Source organism: Schistocerca piceifrons, chromosome 3 (genome assembly GCF_021461385.2).
Source record: "Schistocerca piceifrons isolate TAMUIC-IGC-003096 chromosome 3, iqSchPice1.1, whole genome shotgun sequence".
In the NCBI taxonomy this organism is placed as follows: Eukaryota; Metazoa; Arthropoda; class Insecta; order Orthoptera; family Acrididae; genus Schistocerca; species Schistocerca piceifrons.
Genome location: NC_060140.1, coordinates 289,188,697 through 289,203,577, shown reverse-complemented (window position 1 = coordinate 289,203,577; position 14,881 = coordinate 289,188,697). Strand labels below are relative to the sequence as shown.

At 44.3% G+C, this 14,881-nt stretch overlaps 1 protein-coding gene and 2 pseudogenes across 1 annotated transcript in view; 1 reads left to right on the top strand and 2 right to left on the bottom strand.

Moving 5' to 3' along the window:
* LOC124788595 (facilitated trehalose transporter Tret1-like) overlaps window positions 1-14,881 on the bottom strand; it is a 59,842-nt gene that overhangs the window by 26,751 nt on the left and 18,210 nt on the right. Inside the window, exon 2 of the mRNA XM_047255865.1 lies at window positions 9,177-9,397. Coding sequence (XP_047111821.1) covers window positions 9,177-9,397 — 221 coding nt within the window. The remainder of the gene's footprint in view (window positions 1-9,176; window positions 9,398-14,881) is intronic.
* On the top strand, window positions 2,488-2,605 carry LOC124790468 (annotated as a pseudogene).
* On the bottom strand, window positions 9,931-10,048 carry LOC124790620 (annotated as a pseudogene).

The window sequence follows — 14,881 nt, the reverse complement described above, 5'->3', positions numbered from 1 at the left end:
AAATAAAGGACCTATCCCTTTTGGTTACATAGTATACTTATTTGATAAGCACCCACAAGACGAAATGCAACCTTAGAACGAATATTCAAAGTAGCGAAGGACACCTAATTTAGCTGAAATTTCATTTTGGTAACTCCGGTGAAGAAACCGAGGAAAACTGTTAACTGTCGTCTATCGTTGTCTGTTTACCGTAAACTTACCGGAAGACGTCACCTATACCAGTTAGATGCAACACAACACTATACGTTATGCTTCTTGAATATTGGCGTATATTCAGCCTCAGCTAATTCGGTTATCTTTACATGAAATTAAAGCTCATATGAGATATAATGGAAACGAGCTCGTACAAAGAAATACAGATGAATCTTAAACTTGACAACTGGCTACGAAATGAGACTTCTATAAAGAATCCATCATCTACCTTGGCGCAAAACTGGAACATTATTGTAGGTATCCCGACGTCAGACAGGACAATTTTGTGTTTTGTGTGCTTCAAATGGTTCAAATGGCTCTGAGCACTATGCGACTTAACTTCTGAGCTCATCAGTCGCCTAGAAGTTAGAATTAATTAAACCTAACTAACCTAAGGACATCACACACATCCATGCCCGAGGCAGGATTCGAATCTGCGATCGTAGCGGTCGCTCGGTTCCAGGCTGTAGCGCCTAGAACCGCACGGCCACTAGGGCCGGCTTTTGTGTGCTCAGATCTTGCTATACGAATGACAGCATTTACGCCAAACAAAGGACCTATCCCTTCTCATAGGCTTGCCGATACAGACAATGATATGGCTTTTTAAGGGAACAGTCTTTTCTGATGTTCAGCACTGAATATTAATAACCGAGTACACGTAAGACGCTCTCGGAGTAAATGTTATCCCGAGAATGAATCATGTAGCTTCAGACCACATCACAATATTGTGTGATAATGTGGGCACTACTGATTATCTAGTACGACTTCGGCTGCTCAGAACTGTGGGTGCCGCCTACAACGTCAGCTACACCGAGGACGATATGGAGCTGCAAATGACACCCTTTCTGGAGTTTTATTCCAGTAGGACAGCGATCGTTCTCATTTTGCAAGATGGTTCAGAGAGTTTTTAATCTGCTATGGATCCTCATCGCTGCAGAAGGAACATTATTGTGCCACTTTGTTCTGCTTTAAAAATAGTTTTCCAGTCTCTAACGAGCCCAATTGTTTGTCTAGGTATGTGGCATACGTTCAAAAATGGTTCAAATGGCTCTGAGCACTATGGGACTTAACATCTGAGGTCACCAGTCCCCTAGACTTAGAACTACTTAAACCTAAGGACAGCACAGACATCCATGCCCGAGGCAGGATTCGAACCTGCGACCGTAGCAGCAGCGCGGTTACAGACTGAAGCGCCTAGAATCGCTCGGCCACAAAGGTCGGCGTGGCATACGTGATCGTCCGAGAGGTCGCCTTCTAGTAAGAAGCTTTTCTTCCAGTCTCATGATAATCCTGTTAAGTGGCTCACTGAAGACATTCCTTATCTATTTCAATCCACTGACTTTGATTTGGGCTTCTATATCTGATTCCTATTATAGAGTTTTTAATATGCAATATTCAGCAGTCATTATTAGTGCTCTCTCTCATTGATTCAAATCTTTTTCTTATTATTTTATATTTACAAAACATTAATTTGTCTTATTTTTTATTTTTGAGAAAGTAAAGGTTTAAGGTCGATTGTTAAAACTATTACAGGAAACGACTTATTTACGTGCTCTTTAGAAAGAAATTTGCTTTTGAAAACTAGTGAAAGACAATAGGCCGTTGTCCATTTGAATTCCTGATTCCATTTCATCTTTTAAGGCATTGTCAGAGGTCAGCATACTTTGATAACTATATTCATTAACTGAATTGGTTGTCGGTGCTTGGCGGAACATGATAGTAATATTAAATAGGAAAATATTTGCTAACGTTCTGCAAAACGGTATTTATTTGGTGACAAACCGGCTTTCGGCTTCTATGTCGTATTCTGAACGAGCCTTTCAAACTGTACTACAGACCATTAAACATACCGCATCCAGAAATTGATATCTCTCTGCTCGGGATTGATAACATACCACGAAAAAAGAATACACGTGAATTACATCACTTCTGTACGCTGGTCAACAACAGTTAGTCCATAATTACAAAGCCTGGTGATATGTTTCGCAACAACAGAGCTGCATTTTATAATACTAACAGCATATCGATTTTTAAGGAAGAGTAAAGACAAATTAAACCCTTGACACAGAGTGTTGTGCATAAAATCACGTGCAAGCAGTGTGAAAAAGTATATATTGGTAGTCAGGCAGCGCTGTGGCATTTAGGTTATCTGAACATGAGAGAAGCTGGTGATTAAAGAAGAAAGAATGAGGTTTTCTGATCATAGTTTAGCAGAAAACCGTTAACATAATGCAGAAAATAAACTTTTACATTATGTCAATAAAATCAGAAAGATGACCCTACTGGAAATAATGGGGCAACGGTCTTGCCGCAGTGGATACACCGGTTCACGTGAGATCACCGAAGTTAAGCGCTGTCGGGCGTGGTCAGCAATTGGCTGGGTGACCATCCAGGCCGCCATGCGCTGTTGCCATTTTACGGTGTGCACTCAGCCTCGTGATGCCAATTGAGGAGCTACTCGACCGAATAGTAGCGGCTTCGGTCAAGAATAGCATCTTACGACCGGGAGAGCGGTGTGCTGACCCCACGCCCCTGCTATCCGCATCCTCCACCGAGGATGACACGGCGATCGGATGGTCCCGGCAGGCCACTCGTGGCCTGACGACGGAGTGCTTACTGGAAATAATGGACATCAACAAACACATGGCACAGAATTCCAGCGTAGTATTAAATGATCAGACCCAATTTCCATTACCCGCCTTCTTGCATAAAGTTTTCATTACAAATACCAGATTACAATATCAAATTCATCTTATCAATTGTTAAATGCATCTCCACGTAAAAACCTTGATTCCCTTCTTTTTTATTTAATGTAATTATTTCTATGTGAAAAATTTAATGTTTTCCTATGACTTTACCGGCTGATGTGCGCATTTGAACTACTTCTTCAGTGACAGGCGGTGTGGCGTCACTCAGTGGATTTCCGGTTCGAAGTGATAAACCGAATTCCACGCAGGTGGGCCTTCGTTACTCTTTATGGTCTTCTTTTATGCGGCGAGGAACCCAGTGAGCGCATTCCTTTGAGTACCCCAACTGGCGGACGAATTTGTCAGCACCACCAACAGAGACATCCTGTTGAGCAGCGAGGTGTTTGATTTTGATCCGTCGGTCACTTCGAATGAGAATGTCCGAACATTCCATCACTGCAGGAGTCACAGGTCTGTGCGGATGGCCGGCACGTGGGAGATCGGACAGGTCTGAGCGACCTTGTTGCGATGATGACAGACGCGTTGCTCAACGACTCACCGCGCTTTTGTTCACTGCCAGTCTCAGTAGACAGTAGTGAAGACAATGGACACATAGTCGAGATAGTGGGCTTCAAATTACCTCCTAACCATCGTGGCACATACTTCGTGTCTTCCGACCTTCAATGACCTGATTTTCTTCCTAAAGAAACCCAATGACAGCTCTCTGCTTGGAAGGCACCTCCTTTACAGACGTCATGTCTACGTATAGCGCCGCCACGTATCAGGACTTCAAGAAATTATAGAAGCTGAAGTGGTAATATTCCACGATGTCACACAACACTTTTTCAATAAACATTGGCCGAAGAAAAAGGTGTTGTGTTATTTATTGAACGGCTCTCGTATGTATACAGATCCAAAGATGAAGAAGATCAGCTGACCGTACACATTATTACTCTCGTTCTTTAACACATTGACTGCCACGTGAGCCACTGGTGGCTCACAGTTACACGGGTTGTAACGACACGTGAGCCATATTTGGTTCACACATACATTGAACTGTGGGTCGCGTGAGCCATAACTGGCTCACATGCAGAGTTGTGTTTAGAGGCCTCGTGAGCCTCATAGGGCTCACGGATAATACATTTCAAACTATGGGTTTAAAAGTGGTGGCTCCACTGAACACTCTCATGTTCGTAGCACTCAATATTTTTACAACTCGTAGCCGTGGTGATTCCTAACTTCGGCGTATGGCTAAATGGTACAGAGAGATCGTTTTTGAAATCGTTTTTGGAACATGTTTGTAAATGCTCAAGTGCTGTACAACTTGGCAAAACCAAGGATCCAAGTCTCACATATAAATAATTCCCTTCAGGGGGCGCTTGACTCTACTGCTATTGAATTCTAAAGATCCACAACCACGAGCAACACTACAACCGTTCCACGAAGATAGCAGCCATCGCCTTGTGACAGTAGAGGGACCAAGGCAGAGCAGTCAAAGATGATGTTTGGGCTGTTATAAACGCCTGCGAAGAACAGAAGAAATAAAGGAGCTGCTAATAAAGTGTGCACTAAATGCAATAAATGTGACATTTTTATGTGTAACGAGTGTTTTAGTGACATTGACATTGCTGTGTTGAAGAAGTAGAATATTCCAAGATCTTTATTCATGAACATTGTCAGACCAAGTAAAAAAATGTAAGTAATATTATATGTAGCTAATATAATCAAATGAAGTGTTTGAATCATTTCTTGAAAAACGATTTTTTATACCTATGTGGTTTTAAATAGTGTGAGCCACATGTGGCTCATGTAGCCACACATTATAATTGTGTTAAATTGTTGTTGTTGTTGAACCACCGTTGACCTTACGTCATGGCAGTGAACTGGTGCGTACCGGGTATCTGCCAGTCTATTGTACGGAATCACTGTGGTATGATGGGTGACTTGGAAAGGTGACGCAATGGTGGAAAGCGAACGACGTTGCCTTAGTTGTTGGTGTACCAACGCACTGTCTAACATGTCTAGATGCAATGGTGTACCACTCGGAGCTGCGTAACATTGTCGAAAAACGGAGCGTAACCGACATGGGCCTGAGACGAGTGTCACGTCTCCGTCATTGACAATCGGTTTCAGACTGGACTTGTTGGTGTCAGTCCATCTCGATTATGTTCCGAGCGAACATCGCCATGGGAACTGTATGCGATGGACATTTGAAGTTGAGTACCTCACGGAAGGTCATTTCTCATAGCAACTTGCACATCTTCAATGGGCCAAACAATACAGAAACTAGTCAGAAGCAGACTAGAATTTTTTAATGTTGTCCTATGAGTCGCGGTATTACTTTTTTTTTAATTAAATGACGCAAGTTTCCCAGTGCACCGACGGCCTAACGAGGCGTTCATCCCGCAGAATGGAAAATGTAATCCCAGTCGGAGGTGTATCTGCGAAGTTTTGGGGTAATTTTTCGTGGCAGTACTAGAACCCATTCATTCATTTTACAGTGAACATGAAGCAGGATGTTTATTTCAACATGTTTGCTTACTAAGCGCTGCCTTTTCTTCTACATCTTCATGATGAGTATGGTGTGGACACAATGCTGCACCCATTCGTTCCTGGTTCGACGAAGACTCAGGCACTCTGTCACTTCTCGACTGGCCTTCTGAATAACACAGTCTTAACCTCATAGAAAACAGTCTTTGACTATTTGAAACTTTACTACTCCATTTCAATATTTACATGATCTTTTTCAAAGTACCTCTCCTACCTGAATGCACTTTATATAGCGCTTCTGCCAGTCCTCGAGTACATACCACAGGCCGTTCTTTGTCAGGCACTAGAGATCGCCTCTCCTTTCTTCAGCAATGCTTCAGAGTTCTCAAATCGAATTCCCTGAAGCTTTGCTTTTAGTAACTGAAATAAAAAAAATTCACAGGATGGGAGATCGGGGCTATAAGGCCAGAAACTTCATGACTTGATTTGCAACATGAGACTGAAAAATGTCATGATGAAGTCGCCAGCCAATCCGAGTAAGTTGTGGTCGTTTTCTTCCAATGTGCTTCTTCAGTTAGTGTGCTGCAGTAACATTAATGTGAGGGGAAACTGCATGCCAGTAAATCATGCCATGACAGTCAGGAAATGTGATAACCATCATTTTTCCTGCACATGTAACAACTTTCGGCTTTTTCGTATCCGAGAACATGGCGAATTCCACACTGTGATGGCTTGTTTTCCTTCAGGATCGTAATGACGCAGCTATGACTGATCACCAGAGATTTCGATTCTAGAAACGCATCCCCTCCATCAGCAAAGAGACGCAGCACCTCAAGGTTTCGCACAGCCTTTTGTTCGGGAGTGAACAAACGTGGGACCCAACGGGCACAAACACGGATCATATAGAGATGATCGTTTGTAAAGACACTGGCTTATACAATTCTCAACCCTTCAATGAGGTTACGTTACGTTACCCATCGATCCCCATGGACGCCCACAGTACCTGGCCGCGCGGGATAGCCGCGCGGCCTCACTTCAATCAGGTTACGTTACGTTACCCGTTGATCCTCACGGACGTTGGAGGTTCGAGTCCTCCCTCGGACATGGATGTGTGCGTAGTCCTTACCGTAAGTTAGTCTAAGATTAAGTAGGGTGTGATCCTACCGACCGATGACCTCAGCTGTTTGGAACTTACCATCACAGTACCTGTGCTCATGTTGACTTCAGTCACAGCAGAAGCCGAAACACCAGGACCACATTGCTTAAAACAGACAAATCGGCCCGCTTTGAAGTCCTTGAACCAGCTAAATACTGTCGCACGAGGTAGTGCGTCAACGTAAGTTTGCTGCACCTTTGCGTAATTTTCAATGGCTGCGTGGTTTAAACAAACACAAAAATTTGTTGCGCCGTATTACTGGTCTCGAGTCACCTCTATAGCATGGTCCATAATAGCCTGGTCCATAAAATGTAAAGGGCGTCTACAAAATAATGCATTACTACCAACCCATCGATTCGGCAGTGCTGCTGCCTATGGACATTACGCACAAAAACCCGCTCTTTTAAATATTCATGGTACAGATAGAAAACTATCACGGTTGCTAAACGAAAAAATCAGTCTCAGCCTTTATTGATCATCCCTCGAAATAACCATCAATGAGCGTCTTCATATGGACATGATACACTCAAAAAAGGTTGTGGACACTCTTCATCCCTGGAACTACACTACTGGCCATTAAAATTGCTACACCACGAACATGACGTGCTACAGATGCGAAATTTAACCGACAGGAAGAAGATCCTGTGATATGCAAATGATTAGCTTTTCAGAGCGTTCAAACAAGGTTGGCGCCGGTGGCGACACCTACAACGTGCTGACATGGAGAAAGTTTCCAACCGATTTCTCATACACAAACAGCAGTTGACCGGCGTTGCCTGGTGAAACGTTGTTGTGATGCCTCGTGTAAGGAGGAAATATGCGTACCATCACGTTTCCGACTTTGATAAAGGTCGGATTTTAGCCTAACGCGATTGCCGTTTATCGTATCGCGACATTGCTGGTCGCGTTGGTCGTGGTCCAATGACTGTTACCAGAATACGGAATCGGTGGGTTCAGGAGGGTAATACGGAACGCCGTGCTGGATCCCAACGGCTTCGTATCACTAGTAGTCGGGATGACAGGCATCATATCCGCATGGCTTCAACGGATCGTGCAGCCACGTCTCGATCCCTGAGTCAACAGATGGGGACGTTTGCAAGAAAACAACCATCTGCACGAACAGTTCGACGACGTTTGCAGCAGCATGGACTATCAGCTCGGAGACCGTGGCTGCGGTTACCCTTGACGCTGCATCTACTCAACGACGAACCTGGGTGAACGAATAGCAAAACGTCATTTTTTGGGATGAATCCAGGTTCTGTTTACAGCATCATGATGGTCGCATCCGTGTTTGGCGACATCGCGGTGAACGCACATTGGAAGCGTGTATTCGTCATCGCCATAGTGGCGTATCACCCGGCGTGATGGTATGGGGTGCCATTTGTTACACGTCTCGGTAACCTCTTGTTCGCATTGACGGCACTTTAAACAGTGGACGTTACATTTCAGATGTGTTGCGACCGGTGGCTCTACCCTTCATTCGATCCCTGCGAAACCTTACATTTCAGCAGGATAACGCACGACCGCATGTTGCAGGTCCTGTACGGGCCTTTCTGGATAAAGAAAATGTTCGACTGCTGCCCTGGCCAGCACATTCTCCAGATCTCTCACCAGCTGAAAACGTCTGGTCAATGGTGGCCGAGCAACTGGCTCGTCACAATACGCCAGTCAATACTCTCTATGAACTGCGGTATCGTGTTGAAGCTTCATGGGCCGCTGTACCTGTACACGCCATCTAAGCTCAGTTTGACTCAATGCCCAGGTGTATCAAGGCCGTTATTATGGCCAGAGGTGGTTGTTCTGGATACTGGATTCTCAGGATCTATGCACCCAAATTGCGTGAAAATGTAATCACAGGTCAGTTCTAGTATAATATATTTGTCCAATGAATACCCGTTTATCACCTGCATTTCTTCTTGGTGTAGCAATTTTAATGCCAGTAGCATAGAACCCATAGATTCGAGAGTGCTGCTGCCTATGGACATTACACACAAAAATCCGCTCTTTTAAATATTCATGGTCCGCAGCTCGAGGTCGTGCGGTAGCGTTCTCGCTTCCCACGCCCGGGTTCCCGGGTTCGATTCCCGGCGGGGTCAGGGACTTTCTCTACCTCGTGATGACTGGGTGTTGTGTGATGTCCTTAAGTTAGTTAGGTTCAAGTAGTTCTAAGTTCTAGGGGACTGATGACCATAGATGTTAAGTCCTATAGTGCTCAGAGCCATTTGAACCATTTGAAATATTCATGGTACAGATAGAAAACTATCACGGTAGCTAAACGGAAAAATCAGTCTCAGCGTTTATTGATCATCCCTCGAAATACCCACGAATGAGCGTCTTCGTATGGACATGATATACCCAAAAAAGGTTGTGGACACTCTTCCTCCCTGGAACTATTATGAGGGATGGAGACTGTGTTACACAATATTAGGGTGATGTCTCCTGTGGGTGACAAGTTTTAATTGTGTGTCTAAGTTCTAAATTCGTTGTCATGTACGGAAATAAACGTTTCATGAACAGTTATGTGACTCAAAGGAACAGAAATAGAGGGAAATTAATTTTGTCGTGTAGTTAGTGTCCACAGACTTCCAGGGTTAGTTGCTCAGCACAGTGCTGGCAGTGACAGAGTGAGGTGGCGGGATCTCGGCCCTCACCTCGTCCATGCTGGCGAGCTCCTGCGAAATGTCGGTGGCGGGCCCCCGCAGCCACTGCAGCGCCTTGACCGCGTCCTCGCGTCTCTCGCGGTCCAGCAGGTACACCGGCGACTCGGGCATCGCGAAGAACGCCACGAAGAACACGAGAGGAACGATGCCGCACAGCAGCGACAGCACCCGCAGGCCGGTCAACTTACCCACAAAATAGGCCAACAGGAAGCCTGCGGCAGAGCACGGCCACTACATTCCTGTTCTTTTCGCGACTAAACACGCTACAGCGAGCAGAGACTGCCGCTAAAGCAACGGGTACCAAATGGCAGACAAAAAGAGTAACTGAAGCACATTTTTATACTGAATACTGAGATATGCTGAGGCCATCAATGTTGCAACAACCCGAAGGACAGCAAAGTACGAAATTATACTGATTGTGTGTATACGGCACAGCAGGAAAAGTACATGAACATATTTGTAGGTGATATGGTGGAGATGGGAAAAACTGATCAGTTAAAACTGGTGACGGTACTTTAGTGCTGCATAAAAACTAAACTCCTCCCGAACAGGCCATGAAGGCCCAACGGAGCCGACCGGCCGCCATGTCATCCTCAGTCCATAGTCGTCACTGCATGCAGATATGGAGAGGCGTATGGTCAGCACATCGCTCTCCTGGCCGTATGTCAGATTCCGAGACCGGAGCCGCTACTTGTCAATCAAGTAGCTCTTCAGTTTGCCTCACAAGGGCTGAGTGCACCCCGCTTGCCAACAGCCCTCGGCAGACCGGATGGTTACCCATTCAAGTGCTAGCCCAGCCCGACAGCGCTTAACTTCGGTGATCTGACGGGAACCGGTGTTACCACTGCGGCAAGGCCGTTGGCCCTTTATTTGTGAATAACGGATATTTTTCAGTATTTGCTTGGTCCCGGTTATAACAGGTCTTTTTTTTCTTTTTTTTTTACTAACAACTGGGTAAAAAACTGGCATATAAATTTGCCATACCATCAGTGCTAAAATTTTTGGTTTTTAAATAAAACTTTTTTACTAAAAAGAGTAATGTTCATTCGTAAAATTTCCATTCCTTTGAAATATTGGATATTTACAGAAATTGGGGAAATCAATCAACCCTGTTTTAATAACACCGTCTACACTCAGAAACTAGCAAAAGAAGTATGAGACAAGGATCGGTAGAGCATTGTAGAGACAATATTGTAAACTTCCTGTGATCGTGTGGCGCTGACTATTAGACAGTACGCAGGTACGTGCGGTGTGCAAAACTTGCCCTCTCCCCTATCTATACAATAGTTTCTCGCTGTCGTCCTCGGATGAACGTTGGATTGCAGAGTGATATTATCCCTAGTTTGGAAGAAATGTATTTTACGAATTTCGGTGGCAATGGAGTACAGTGCTCCATTTGCTTTAAAAGATTACTCTAATGACCTCGTTGTCGACTTTAAAAGATTAATAATCGGAGGAGCCACAACAAAGTTGCGACATCATGTAAGGAAAAAACATCCATACTGTTCGTTGAAAGAGAAGGTAAATTTCATTGCTACCTTTATAATTATACGAGGGTTGGATCTTTAATAGTTGCAACTACTTATTTATAGCTCGTACAAAATACCAACGAGTTTCAAAGCTTTACTGACCTTCAAAGTAGTGACCAGCATTATGTATAATCCGTTGCCAGCCATGTGGAAGTTGTAGGATGCTCTTAGCAGTGCCATTAGTGTTGACAGTTCGAGCGGTGCGGTCTATTGCCCGACAAATTTCTAGCAGCACTGAAGCAAATGCCGTGAAGAGTTTCCTTCAGTTTAGAAATCGAACTGAACTCACGAGGGCATAAGTCAGGGGAGTGCAGTAGGTGGTATAGCACTTAGCAGCCCCATCAGTCAAACAAATGAGCAACAGCTTGCACTGTACGCGCTTGAGCGTTGTCCTGCAAAATGATGGTGAGGTCCTGCAGAAAGTGTCATCACTTCTGTCTCTATGCTGTTCATTTTTGGAATACATCCTACGACCAGCTTAGAGACAGAAGTGATGACACTTCCTGCTGGACTTGACCAACATTTTGTAGAACAATGCTCAAGCACGTACAGTGCAAGCTGTTACTGATTTGTTTGACTGATAAGGCTGTTAAGTGCTATATTACCTACTGCACTCCCCTCACTTAAGGCCTCGTGAGTTCTACTCGATTTCTAAACTGAAGGAAATACTTTATGGCATTCGCTTCAGAAATGCTACAAATTCTTCGGGCAATAGACCGCGCCGCTCGAACTGTCAACACAACTGGAACTGCTAAGAGCATCCTACGACTTCCACATGGCTGGCAACGGGTTATACACAATGCTGGTCACTACTTTGAACGTCAGTAAAACTTTGAAATACGTAGCTGTTTTGCACGAACTATAAATAAATAGTTACCACTATTAAAGTTCCAACCCTCTTAATTTTACTGGCGTGACTTGGGATAATTAGTGAATCCTTAACTTTGTGGTTTCTTCAGGGAAAAAAAATTATAGCATCCGAAAGTGATTATGCAGGGAGGTCACCAACTTGTGACCTTTCCCTCTATCTGGCGCTGCTCCCGTCTCCTTCACCTTTACTATGGTTCCTGGAGGCAATGAAACGAATTTCGGCCACAGCCTCAACCCCAAATCGATCGATAGCTTCTACTCCTTCACCTCCATTAGAATATTTCAGTTTTTGTTCACAGTCAACGTTTATTACTCGTAGTAATAGCAATAAAAACCGAAAATCGGTTATTTCACAATTCGGCTATTTTGAGCGGTTCTAATAGTAAGTTTAATGTGGAGACGAAAAGCCCCCGTGTAACCGAAAACCGGTTCTTTCAGTTATGACCGCCATTCCTTTGATATAAGTGTGTACAGGATGCGAAATTTAACACAAAGAGCTACCACTTCTGGAACCAACAATAACTCTAACCTTACTGCGCATCGAGTTGAACTGAATTTCGATAAGAGGTATGCATGCATACGTCATTACATGATGCTTCAGATCTATGCGAGAGTTATTAAATCGTAGTAGCAGGGTACTGGTGGTGAGCCAGACTCTCGGCACCCCATGACTAGACGTTTACGATGGATGAGGTATCGGGAGAACATGGTGGCCACGGTAACTGTCAAACACACTCTGTGTCGAGGTAGATCGGGACAGCACAGCAGCAGGTGGTCTCGCTTTATCTTTCTGAAAGATTACTTCATGGAGACATAGAAGATAAGACACAGCCACCGGTCTTAAGAAATTGGAAATGTAGCTTATGGCTGTGCAGATCAGAGATGATTGAGTAGTGTGCCTAATGGCACCATAAAACCATCACGAATATAACTTGGCAACGTTAATTCTTCTCGGGCCCTCCACTCTTGGATAAGTGATAATGTGTACAGAAGCAGAACTCGTCTAGAAAGACGATCTGGTGCCTCTCCTGAGACAAGTGGATCTGTTGGGCGCACTGCTGTTGGTGCGCCTTTCTCTGCTGCAGCGTTAAGGAAAGTCTTAGTCGGCATGAGGACAGTCCCATCGCTGTGTCCATGAGGACAGTCTCGTTACAAACAAGCTCTTTTCCCTACTCGAGGTACGTGATTTGGCTGTAAGACCTTGCACGACCTAGCGAAAGATAAACTCTAAGATAGAAAACAGAAACCGATCTACCAAGAAGAAATTACCCGAAAGAGACGGAACCCGGTAGATGTGGGGTACGTGTACAGGCAAATAAATCATAACAATTTCAGGAAAAATGGATGATTTGTTCAACAGAAAGAGCTTTCCAAATTGATCAAGTCAGTAAGGCGTTGTTCTACCTCTGGCCCTAATTCAAGCAGTTATTCGGCTTGGCATTGATTGATAGAGTTTTTGGATGTCCTCTTGAAAGATATTGTGCCAAATTCTGGTCGATTAACTTGTTAGATCGTCAAAATCTCAAGCTGGTTGGAGGGATCTGGCCATAATGCTTCAAACGTTCTTAACTGGGACAGAATCCGACGATCTTGCTGTGGAAAATGGGATTTGGCAAGCACGACGACAAGCAGTAGAATTTTTGCCTTGTGTGGGCGGTCACTACCTTCCTTCAATTAAGCTTAGAGTTGCTTGGCATCAAGGGTAACAAACTGGGTCATTGAATATCGTCGACGTACCGCTGTGTTGGAACGGTGCCGTGGATGACACCCAGAGGATCTCGCTATGAAATGAAATGGCACCCCAGACCATCAGTCCTGGCTCTCGGACCGTATGATGGGCGACAGTCAATGAGATTCCAGGCCGAATACATGTCTTGAGATAGCCCAGACGTCGGTGGGATACCTACCTGACAGTCGCCCGCCACACGACCTGGCAGACTGGAGTGATGGTCTTGGATGTCAACAACCCCTTTGGTTGTCATCCGTGGCATCATTACAGCACAACAGTATGTCGAAAATATTCTACCCCCCGTTTTGTTTCCCTTTCAATCCTAGCCATCCTGGGCTTACATTTCAGCAAGATGATGCCCGCCCGCACACAGCAAGAGTTTCTACTGCTTCTTTTCGTGCCTTCCAAACCCTACCTTGGCCAACAATGTCGCCGGATCTCTACCCCTTCGAAAACGTTTGGAGCATTATGGGCAGGTCCCTCCAGCTGTTTCGGGATTTCGACGATCCAACGCACCAGTTGGACAGAATTTCGTACAATATCCCTCAGGAGGATACCCAACAACTCTGTCAATTAATTCCAAGACAAATAACTGCTTGCATAAGGGCTACGGGGAGATCAACAAGTTACTGACTTGCTCAATTTGTGAAGTTCTCTCTCTTGAATAAATCTTCCAGTTTTTTTAGGAAATCATAATCTTTCGTTTGACTATACAGGTACATCACGTCTACCGATTTACGTCCCACTTGGATAACTTTTTCGTGGTGCATCATTTTTATTGTCTCGGAGTGTATCCTTGTCCTCCAGGGTACTAGTCACTGGGCCTGCTGAGACCCTGTATGGCGGTGAAAATCGTTTCTTTTAAATCCATCGAGTGCATCCACACACGACAGTAATGGTATTCCTACCAACATCAGCCGTAATATCGCCGAACAAAAAAAAAAAAACAGTTTTAACAGTTCATCGTTATGCTACTATAAGATTCGGACATTTGCTGGCAGACGTTACTCCATCTAACATGAGACACAAAACGATGTTTTTGCAAAACAAGACCCAAATGTGACTTGCGGGTGAGAAAGTCCGTGCATAATTTTTCCTTATATACAGAATATCGACGGACTTACTCATAGTATCTTTGTCGCTAATCATTTGCATATCCAAGGAGTTGCTATACTTCACGTCAATCTGACGTTTTCTGTATGCCACCTTCACGGTATTTCAGTTTCAGAGGCCATCAGTGAAGTTATTCTATAAAACCAATTCAATAGCGCTACTCTATTGTAAGTTACTGTACCCGTGCGATCCATCTTAGAATGTTGTCTTAGTGTGTTGGATCCATACCAAATGGTAATAGTAAGGCATGTTGAGCGTTTACAGAGAAGGGTAGCACGAATGGGCACAGGTTTGTTTAACTCGCAGGAGAATGTCACTGAGATGTTGAAAGAACTGAGCCGGAAGGCTCTTAAAGATAGATGTAAACTATCTCGAGAAAGTCTATTGACGAAGTCTCAAAAACCGGGTTTAAGTGATGGCACAAGGAATATACTACAACCCCATACATATCGTTC